This window comes from Lolium rigidum, chromosome 5 (assembly GCF_022539505.1).
Source record: "Lolium rigidum isolate FL_2022 chromosome 5, APGP_CSIRO_Lrig_0.1, whole genome shotgun sequence".
In the NCBI taxonomy this organism is placed as follows: Eukaryota; Viridiplantae; Streptophyta; class Magnoliopsida; order Poales; family Poaceae; genus Lolium; species Lolium rigidum.
Window position 1 is genome coordinate 33233696 of NC_061512.1, and position 10045 is coordinate 33243740.

The window sequence follows — 10045 nt, forward strand, 5'->3', positions numbered from 1 at the left end:
TACTTGAACAACCCATCAACACGGACACTTCTACAACACATCAGCGACCCAAATATTGTATTATTTCTATAATATTTTAACCAACAATCTATGTACCAATGGAGCGGCATATCGACGAGAGTGCTTCATAGACGTAGGGTATGCATGCGTACATCCATATGAATGAGTGTATGTGGGCTGTAAACGGTCTGCACATCTGTACTGTGTTACGAAAAAAAGTGTTAGGTTACTTTAAATTTCAATTTCAGTGCTATGTGATTTTGTGTTAATTTAAATTTGAGTGTTATGTTAATTTAAATTTGTTCCTTTTGAGATTTCGCGGAGCGCCTCTCCCCCGACTGAGACGCGCGGCCCAGTACCAGTACCAGTACCAGTACCAGTACCAGTAGGGTTTCTCCGCGCCGATCTCGCCGCCCCCTCTCCCTCTTCCGGGAGCCGCAATCACCCGGAGCTCCAGTTGATGTGGTAGAAGCTCGCCCGCGCGCAGGTCGGTGCTGGAGAGGTCCGCGGATGGAGACGCTCCCTTCGTCGCCGAGGCACCTTCCCAAGTACGGCAGCGCCGCCGTCCAGGTCCGTACTCCGGCACCCCCTCCCCTCATCCGTGGATTTCTTTACGGCCGCTTCCAGCCTCAAACTGCCTGTTCGTCTCTGAATCCCTGCCCCAAACTCAGTTACTTACCGTCTCCAAGCAGACGACTTTGTCTTACATGCTCGGGGTTCACATGCTACGGTGCCGAATTGCTCAGCGATAAAATGTTCTATTCAGATTCTGCCCTGCTATGCTAGCTTAGCATTGTTGGTGGATGGCAAATTGTAGTTAACAGTTATTAGCAGCAAAGGGGTTATACTTGAAGTGGGTAGATTTAGTATGTACTATTCAACTGTAAACATAATTTCTATGTGCTGCATTCGTATGTGGTAAAATGTTGCGCGTCGTTGCTGAAAAATGATGAAATTCATGTTGGCAGAATGCTTTGGAGCAGCTGGCATCCATTGACCTCATTGAGCTAAGCAAGGAGGCTAGAATTGAGCATTGCCGTGCAGCTAGGGACTTGAGCAGCTGCGGACGCTACGTCCAGCACGTGCTCAACTCATGTGGGCACGCCTCATTATGCGCTGAGTGTAGCCAGAGGTGCGATGTCTGCCCTATTTGCAGAAGTCCAATACCTGATAACGGGAACAGGGTGCGGCTCCGCCTCTACCACAAATGCTTGGAAGCTGGGCTTATCTCTAAGCAGCACGATGAAAGGTTTCAGGAGAGAGAAGGCCATGGTGATCCTGTTAACATGGATGTCCAGCGGCTGCATTCCTTGTTTGATGTTGCGCTTCAGAATAATCTCGTCTCCCTGATTTGCCACTGTATCCTCTTTACAAGCTTATATACTTATTATGCTTTAATCTGTTAAACACAGTTTCGTCGTCATTGTTTATGTAGTGCCTTCTTTTTTCCTTCTGTTACCTTGACATTCAGGCCAGATATTACCGATGTTTGTTTGGATGAGAGTGCTGTGTCAAGTGATCCACTTCTGGCTTTTCTTTTGGACGAGGTGGTCATCAAGGACTGGTGCAAGAGGGCTGTTAATGCACTTATATCAGAGATATGCACCATCTGTATCCACCAACATTTAATTGATCTCTTCTACTTCCAGTTACAGAACTTTTATGTCTTTTTATGAGCATTGCATCTCTTCACGCAAGCACAGCCACACCTTTTGAGGATTATTCTTATATTGGTGAATGGTGATAACAACTTAACCACATCTTAGATAAATCTGGATTAGAGATGATGAAGTCTAAGTTACCTCAGCTGCAAAAGTTTGCAGTTCAGTTGGCAGGCATTTCAAGCGTTGTTGAAGCTATGATCGCATCTTTCAGGGAAGCAGCTCATGTAAATGACCTCCATCAGCTTATTGAGAACACAATGAAGGCAAAACAGGTATTGTTCCGGAACTCCAGTGCTATTAGGGATAAATGTCACTGACTCGCTGTACAAACCAAATAACAAACCCTAAAAAGGCAAACTAGATAACAAGTTATTGTGAGCATGATAGTTGGTGCTGGGAGGTGTAGATTCAGTGAACAGTTTACTTCTATTTATGGCGTCCTTGCAAATGGATTTGGATACACCAATGTTTTAAATCGCGGGCTATGGCAGATACTGTTAGCCCTCCAAATGAGCTCTAGCAGTGCTATAGCCCGCCATTTAAAACTGCAGGGTACATAGATCATGTAAGACTGGAATATGGTCATATGGACAGCTACAACAACATTCGTCCTTCTTTATCTTCTCTCTTCCTTTTTGTTTCTCTATCTCGTTCACATATGTTGACCATCACTTTTTTCGCTGAAAGATTTTTGAAGAAACGTAATCAGATGTTTCCTACACTATCATTATTTCTTCATGAAGTTTTCATTTTGGAGCTTTTCCTACAGCATTTGGAAGCCATGATTTGGTGCATCAGGCATGAATTTCTTGAGAAAATTCCCTCTCGCCATGCTAGTTTTGCAACTTGGAGTGCTGATGTGATTGAAAGAAAAACATGTGCAGAGGAGCGACAATGGCCTGAAGTTTCTGGTAAAACATCAGGTTACGATGAAGCCAACCAGGGTATACTTTTCATCGAGCAGGCGCTACAAAACCTTGGGAATCAACAAAGTTATATGGATAATGATGATGAGAGGGAAATCACCTGTTTGCAGAAAGAACAATCATCATCTATGTTCCGTTCCACAATTGATCAGTCTAATGTCAATAGTTATCCATTTAAAAACTTACGTGAGGCAGTTGACATACTGTTTCTGCACGGCGGATCTGACATGGTGATTGCAAAACAAGCAACTGTATCCTTTTCTGTTATCAGATAGTGAATTTTTACATTTACAAGGTTACTTGCAAAAATTTGAAAGATGCTACTCTTATTTTTCTCCTTGACATTCTTTAGTTCTTATACTATATATTTGATCGGCATTGGACCAGACCAGATTCAGAATGGAGGTATCTTGTGGATGATTTTGCTGCTACATTTGGCATCTCTAGTAGAACTTTGCTTGAATGCCTAGTGTTTTGTCTTTTGGATGATCACTCTTCACAGGCTTTGGAGGTAACTGATTCACACCCATATTTTCTGGACATGATGTTGTTAGTATTGCTGCACATGTTGTCCTAATATATGATCTATTCATTTTGCCTTTGCTTCGAAGTCATTTATCTTTTCCTATTGGTGCTTGAGAGTTTGGAGTTTTATCAGCTATTTGAGTGATCAACACCTACTATTAGTCATATCTGTCTAATGAGATCAGATTGTTTACTCGGAAGTGTAACTAAAGTGCCGCCGTTACATATGTTATTTTATCGTTCTATGAAGTTGCTTTGGAGGGCAATATTTTGAAAAGAGAGGAATAATGTTTTCAGCAATTCAGCTGTCAGGGTGCCATTTTAGCGTACATCTAGGGAGCCTGTTAGTATATCCCATCGTATTTCGGCTGTTTTCCCCTCAGTTATATATGCAAGTCTTGTACAGTTCTGCGTTCACTTTTGAGTCTAATCCCCTGAATGGAGCTTTGCTTATTGTACCAAATATATGATCTGAACTTCTTGATTTGTATTGTTGTGTCGGTAGTGGCTACCTTTGACCATAAAAGATGCCCCTGCTAGGATTGTCGATCAATTTAGCAACTCGTACAGAATTCATATTCTTACAGTACTGAATAAGCATGTAAAATGGAGATGTGTGTTGCGGGAACTGTCCCTTTAGTTGCTGGCTTGCCTTTCACCTACCCTTGCATTAAAGTGTAGTTTATGATGTATGCTATTTAAGTGCTTAGAACATTTTTTTGTTTTCTGAATTCCCGTGGAATCCCCCTTTCTCCATTTAAGGTGCCAGTGGCATTAGAACTTGAGCTCTGCTTGTAATACTGCTGCCTGCTTATTCACTTGCTACTGATCTTGTCTTCGATTGACTAATCAGTTGTGATGCCCATCTACTCTGTGTGCAGGAGGCATGCTCTCTTCTTCCTAAGATTTCTAGCAAGGAAACACATCCAAAGATAGCACAAGTTCTTCTAGAACGTCACAAACCTGATGTGGCACTAGTCGTATTAAAGTGCACAGGGGGTGATAGTTTCTCCGCTACTGCAAACATTGAGAAAGATGGGCTATTATGTCTTACTGAGGCAGTGACTGCGCTCCGTATAAGAATTGAATATGGCCATGTAACAGAAGCATTTATGTTCCATAGGAGCTACTGCTCTAGGGTAAAAGAGCAAAGACCAGCAGATACAGCTCATGCTGAAGATGCTCACATAAATTCTTGGATGTATCATGTTGAGGTGATGATGGCTGAGTTTTGTGAGATCTGCATTGATCGAAACATTGTCGATAAAATAATTGACCTGCCTTGGGATTCTGGGGAGGAGAAACATCTTCACAAGTCCCTATTTGATTCTGCTTGTGAGAGGCCCACAGGGCCATGTGGTAGCCTGCTTGTTGTTTTCTACCTGCAGGTAAATGGTCTGTATGCTTGAGTGAACGAAGGTCCTCAGAGTCATGCTTACATGATACGGTAGCTGTCTAGTGTCATGAAATTGGTGTTTGATTCATTCCTCATTTACTTACATGCTACTTCATATTTCAGTAGCCATGTACATCTTTCAGATGTCAAATGAACAAACATAACAGTTAGAATTCAAAGCAGTAAAGCCTAGCAATTGCAGCATATTTTTCATGAATACAGAAGTTCCTGTATGCTATTAGATAGTGGATTTGTACATGCAAGGGTGGGTGCTGTAGTTTGAGTTTTAGGTACTTTTGTGTATTGAAAATTTCTGAAAATAAGCATAAATGTGTACCATGTTATAACTTGTGCACCTGCAAAAAAAAAGCGCACAGAGTGCCCAGAGAAAAATCACAAGATTCAAATTATGTTTTTTGAAGTGTGCTGCTGTTACAACCACTTGTCTTTCTTGTACTGGTGTATTGCATTGCATTTTTTAAGGATTTTTGTATTGCTTTTATTTTTTGCAAGTGCACATAACCATCTATTTCTTTTCCTAGAATTAGTTTTTAGGTGCAGAAGTACTGAAACCTTAAACTAAGCATATGTACATTGGCTTTTCATATTATTAATGTACATATGCCAAAGATGACAAAATGATTCTTTACTAGTTTGTACATATAGAGATACTCTCTATATTCAAATAATGTATTGAGTATAATATTTAATCAGTGGCATTGTGATGTTAGAAGAAATGAATTGGAAGTTCACACCCAATCTGTCTCTTGTCTGTAGGAGTCTTTTCTTGCCTCGTAGAGCTTTTGTTATCATGCTTCATGAATATTTTAACATTTGATGCTTAAAAGCAATCTTCATTTTGTTAAAATTTAAAATAATTTTATGTTTTTGATATTGTGGTTTCTGTAAATGGCCTTTCTCTTTACATTTTTGTATGTTGCCTGTGGCCTCACTGGTATTTGTGAAACATTTCCTTGCTTTTAATTGCTGTAGTCTAATTGAAGTTAGACTAATAGAAAACGAAGCATTAGTTGAAACTACTACCATGAGCTACTGATATATGCATATATTTCCAACTTCTCATCATTAGGAAACACATCAGAAGCTAATTATCTGAGGACTTTCTGTTTTTCCTGGTTGTTCTTTTAGCGTTATCGGTACTTGGAAGCATATGATGTTCATCGTAGCCTTCAGAGCTTTGAGCAAAATGTGCTGGAGTCTGCTGGTGAAGAGGTTGCATCCAAAATCAGTACAATTGCTCAATGGAGAGAAGGTTTAGTGGTAAGTACATCTTAGAAAGCGTGTGATCGCACATCTTTAACTTTGACTAATATATAAAAAGCTAATTAGATTGATCACATCAAAACAGTATCAATAGATTTTCATGAAATATATTTTGGCAAAATAGCAATCTCATACTTGTCCACTAACATATTCATATCAAAAGTCACAAACGTCCTATTATTGTTTAATAAAGAGAGTAGTCTTTTTTGACGAATGGAAGAAGCCTATTTTCTTCAACACATTATCTACTGTACCGCATGATTCTTTTGAGGTGTAAACGCAACACTCAGTATTTTTTGTATATATGTTTTTGCAGGCTAAATGCCTTGAGATGCTTCCAGAGGTCCAGAGGGAGGCTGCAAGGGCCATTAGCAGCGGAGACCAAAGTCAATTTGCCATCCGAACTATGCAAATGTCTTCGCCAGTTAATCCTTCAGTTAAATCACCTAAGCCTGCCATTGGATTGAGCTCGTCCTTCACCCCTGCTCTTCAGAATAAGCCAAATCCTCTCCAACCCAAGAACATCCATGCATCGACTGATTCTGGTGCTCTTACCAGTAGTATCCGTTCAGAGTTTGGAAGAAAGGTTCCATCTATTCTTCAATGTAGGCCAGTCCCCCCTGGGACGCCTACATCCAATATGAGATTGAATGCAGGGATCATGTTTCCCTCTGTGGGCCAAAATGGTGAGAATCCATATTTAAAAGGGACCAAAGAACTTGGGTTTATGAAAGGAGAGTCAGGTTTTAAAAAAGGAACCAAACCTGCTGGTCATGATTCACTTCCTATGTATTTCAACTTGGGTGCTGGTGATACGCCTATGAAAAGCCAAGGACCAAGTTTATCGAAGACTGAGCGTAGCAAAACCACTTTCTTTCAAGGAAAAGATTCTATCAGAAAAGGAGAGTTTGACTTTGGTTTGCGTGCTGAGAAGCCTTTTATCTTAAGTGGCACCAATGCTGGTCAAAATGGCCACACAAAGGTATCTGAGGGTGCTGGATTTCGTGAGGGTCACATGGATAGAACAAAAGTTCCTGCAACACCAAACATTTTCAGGTAATCCTTATTCTGTATGTGGCAATATGTTTGGTTATTGTTTTACTTGATGGAGCTTGTTTAGCTACCATTATTGGACACGGTAACTTCTGAGGTCTAATACGCTTTAAAAGCAAAGTTTCATAGACCAAGGGTTTAGAGTGACTGCCACTTGATTGGGTAACACTGTTTGGTAAAACGGGCAGTTCCAGGGAAATAATCATGGCCCATGTGTGGGTGGTTCCTGCGCGAAAACGGCTTTTGTCTTGCGAAGTTTAATGTTGAAGTTGACACCATTAGGGCATGTACATCGGTTTAGACAGCGGGTGTCTGTAATACTACTCCATGTCATATATAGATAATGATATAGACAGGGTATACGATGAACTGTTTAGCCATAGCTATATGTGAGTATAAATTACAGACACCTCTAGAACTTTACAGAGAGCCTCTCTCTCTCTCTCTCATCATTTTCTTTCGTCCACATCACCAAAATCATCTATAACTACCCCTTATCTACAGCTGAGTCATCACCATTGTATATCCCTTATCTGTCTGGTAGTGTCAGTTTTACTGTTCAATTGGTTTTAAATGTAAATATCTGGACGGTTTTACTTTTAACTTGGAGCTGATTGCGATGGGTGTGTTCCTGGTGTTGTGTTGATTTTTGTCCCTGGGCTGGCCTCATTGAAATACGCAGAAAGACAATTGCAAAGAATCTGGATACGCATAATTTTTTAGATAGATAACAAATTGCTGGCCTCATTGAAATGTGTTTACATGGGAAAAGTAAAGAATCCAGAGGTTTGGCAAACCACAGTTTTTTGTGAGGACAAATTGGTGGCTACGCATCTGGCAAGTTGGCTAGCAAACGGGTCTATGACAAGTGGTTAGAAGGCTAGAAAAAACCATACCGTGTCAGGAAACATGAAGCTGCCTAACTTGCTGAATCAAAGTTCGCAGTGACCAAATATTCCCTCACAGAAATTAGCTGGGTTGATGTAAAACATCCCATATGTTGACCTAACGTAAGAGCAACTCTAACAGAGCCGTAAATCCCGCCGGAACCGAACTTTTCCGGCGGATTTACGGGAGGGGAGTTCGGTTCGGAAACCCTACTCCCCTCCCGCCGCTCCTCTCCCGCCGCTGTAGCCCGCCGCCGCTCCGACGAGCAATCCCCGGCGATCGGACGCCGCTCCGCCGCTACGGCCACCACCCCGCCGTCCTAAATGACGCGTGCAACACGCGTGGGTAGGGGCGGCGGCTGATCCGGCGCCGGAAGGGCAAGTCGTCGTCCCCCGGGCGTACGGGCGGACATGGAGCGCGGCAGGCGGGCGCGCTCCGACGGCGCATGGAAGCGGGCCGGCCGCAAGTGGCTGGAGCTGATGGCGCGCCACCTTCAAGCGCGCGCGGAGGCGGCTGCGGCTGCGGAGGTGGCGGCAGCAGTAGCTGCGGCTGGGGAAGCGGAGGAGCCCCCCGCTGCCGGCGGGTGCAGCCCGCCGCTGCCCCCCAGCGGCGACGATGACGATGCAGACGGACCGCCTCTGCTCTGCGGGGCCGCCTCCGGCACGGCGGCAATCGAGCTGGCGGCCCTCGTCGTCGCCTAGCAACCGGCGGCGTCGAAAAACCCTCCGCCGCCGCCCGGTGACAGTATAGTCCTCGGGGAATTTAATTTCTAGTCTAATTAGGCCCCTAGTACGTATTTAGGTCCAATGCGGTTGTATTTTGGCACTATTTAGTGTGAATTATGATCGAATTAAGGTTGATCGGATGAAATCGACTGCAATCCCCGTCGATAATTTTCCCGCGTCGTTTGTGTTTACAGTTTCTGTTCTGCGCTGTGCCCAAATGCTCGCTCAATTCGTTTTTCGGGAGACTGAACTCCGTTTTTTCGGTTCGGCCAAATACGGGCCGTGTTAGAGATGCTCTAACTCAACATATATTCATACAGTTCTGGTGGTAATAATGGATATTGGTGTCAACTGGTATGGCCTGGCCTTCACTGGTGGTTAACTGAACTCCAAGTGGTGGCAGTATTTACCGTGAAAGCTCCTTTTGCCAGGCAGGCATGGATGTGTGGTGAATAAAATGTTAACCATGTTGTTTCTCTTATTTGAAGCTTGGGCAAGAAATCTTCAGTTGGTGAAGGAGCAGCCGGCAAAGGTGGGTCAAGGTGGAGACTGGATGAGTCTAGCGAAGATGAAGAGGAGAAAAGAAACGGTGGGTACATGGAGAGTGGAGCCCGAAGGCGGCCGAGATTTTCAAGAAGATGATAGACCCTCGCAGCCGGTCCTAGGATTTTAAGCACTTGCAGGGGATAGTTCTTTCGTTTTTTCCAGTCGCTCTAGCCCCCTTAATGTAACACGAATTTGTTCTGGCCGGAGGCGCATGGCACCCTGTGTTTGAGTGAAAACCAGAGAACAATCTTGGATGTTTTGCACTGCTGTGGTCATGATGATGTGTGAGGGAGCTAGAAAATGAAAAGGTGCATACTTGTTGTATTGAGAATTTGAGAGACCTGATGTGTGAGGGGACGCTGCACGCGTTCCTATTTCCTACCAGTGTGTGTACCGGTGTGCGTGCGCATGGCGCCCCACTCTTGCGCCGAACAGCCGTACCACCCTAGTACTGCCTCACACATCAGAAGAAGGGGCCGTGCCGCTTCCGGAGAAGAAGGGGACGGTAGGCACGGGCAGAAGTCTCACAGCTGGATGACCCGCAGGCAAATGAGTGGGACCCACCTGAATAACAGTTGTCTTAATCTAACCTCGCACTTCACGTTCATTTTTCTTGTCCCAACATATGAAAAGCAACATATGATGGAGACTGGACAGAGCTGCATGAAGAGGCCGCAAAAGTCGGTATAGAGAGGTGAGCCGACGTAGACGGAGTCGGTGAAGCGCGGGCAGAGCCGCGGGAAGAGGCCGCAAACGGCGACGAAGAATGACTAGCCATCATACACGGAGACAGCGGACAAATATGAAAAGCTAGATCGTGTACTCATGGATACTGATTGGGAATTAAAATTTCCAATGGTAACGGTACGCGCGCTAGAACGTATTGTTGGGTTCTCGGATCATGCTCCCATCTTATTATCCACTGGTTTACCTAGACCCCCATCTAACCGCCGGTTTAAATTTGAACTTGGCTGGTTGAATAGGGAAGGTTTTCAAACCATGGTTAAAAAGGTATGGGAAAGACCGGTTGTGGGTATG

At 43.8% G+C, this 10045-nt stretch overlaps 1 protein-coding gene across 1 annotated transcript; it reads left to right on the plus strand.

The window, feature by feature from the left end:
• The first annotated feature begins 420 nt into the window (after positions 1-420).
• On the plus strand, positions 421-9103 carry LOC124652920 (E3 ubiquitin-protein ligase HOS1-like). Its single transcript, XM_047191966.1, has 10 exons — positions 421-570; positions 969-1359; positions 1477-1611; positions 1767-1936; positions 2434-2841; positions 2943-3101; positions 3997-4503; positions 5661-5792; positions 6112-6851; positions 8950-9103. The coding sequence occupies exons 1-10, from the start codon at positions 511-513 to the stop codon at positions 9101-9103; spliced, it is 2856 nt and encodes a 951-aa protein (XP_047047922.1). The 5' UTR covers positions 421-510.
• Positions 9104-10045: the final 942 nt, after the last annotated feature.

Coding starts and splice junctions, on each gene's coding strand:
- LOC124652920 (XM_047191966.1), top strand. CDS start 511: ATGGAGACGCTCCCTTCGTCGCCGAGGCACCTTCCCAAGTACGGCAGC. Junction 571..968: donor ACGGCAGCGCCGCCGTCCAG/GTCCGTACTCCG, acceptor TCATGTTGGCAG/AATGCTTTGGAGCAGCTGGC. Junction 1,612..1,766: donor ATCAGAGATATGCACCATCT/GTATCCACCAAC, acceptor ACCACATCTTAG/ATAAATCTGGATTAGAGATG.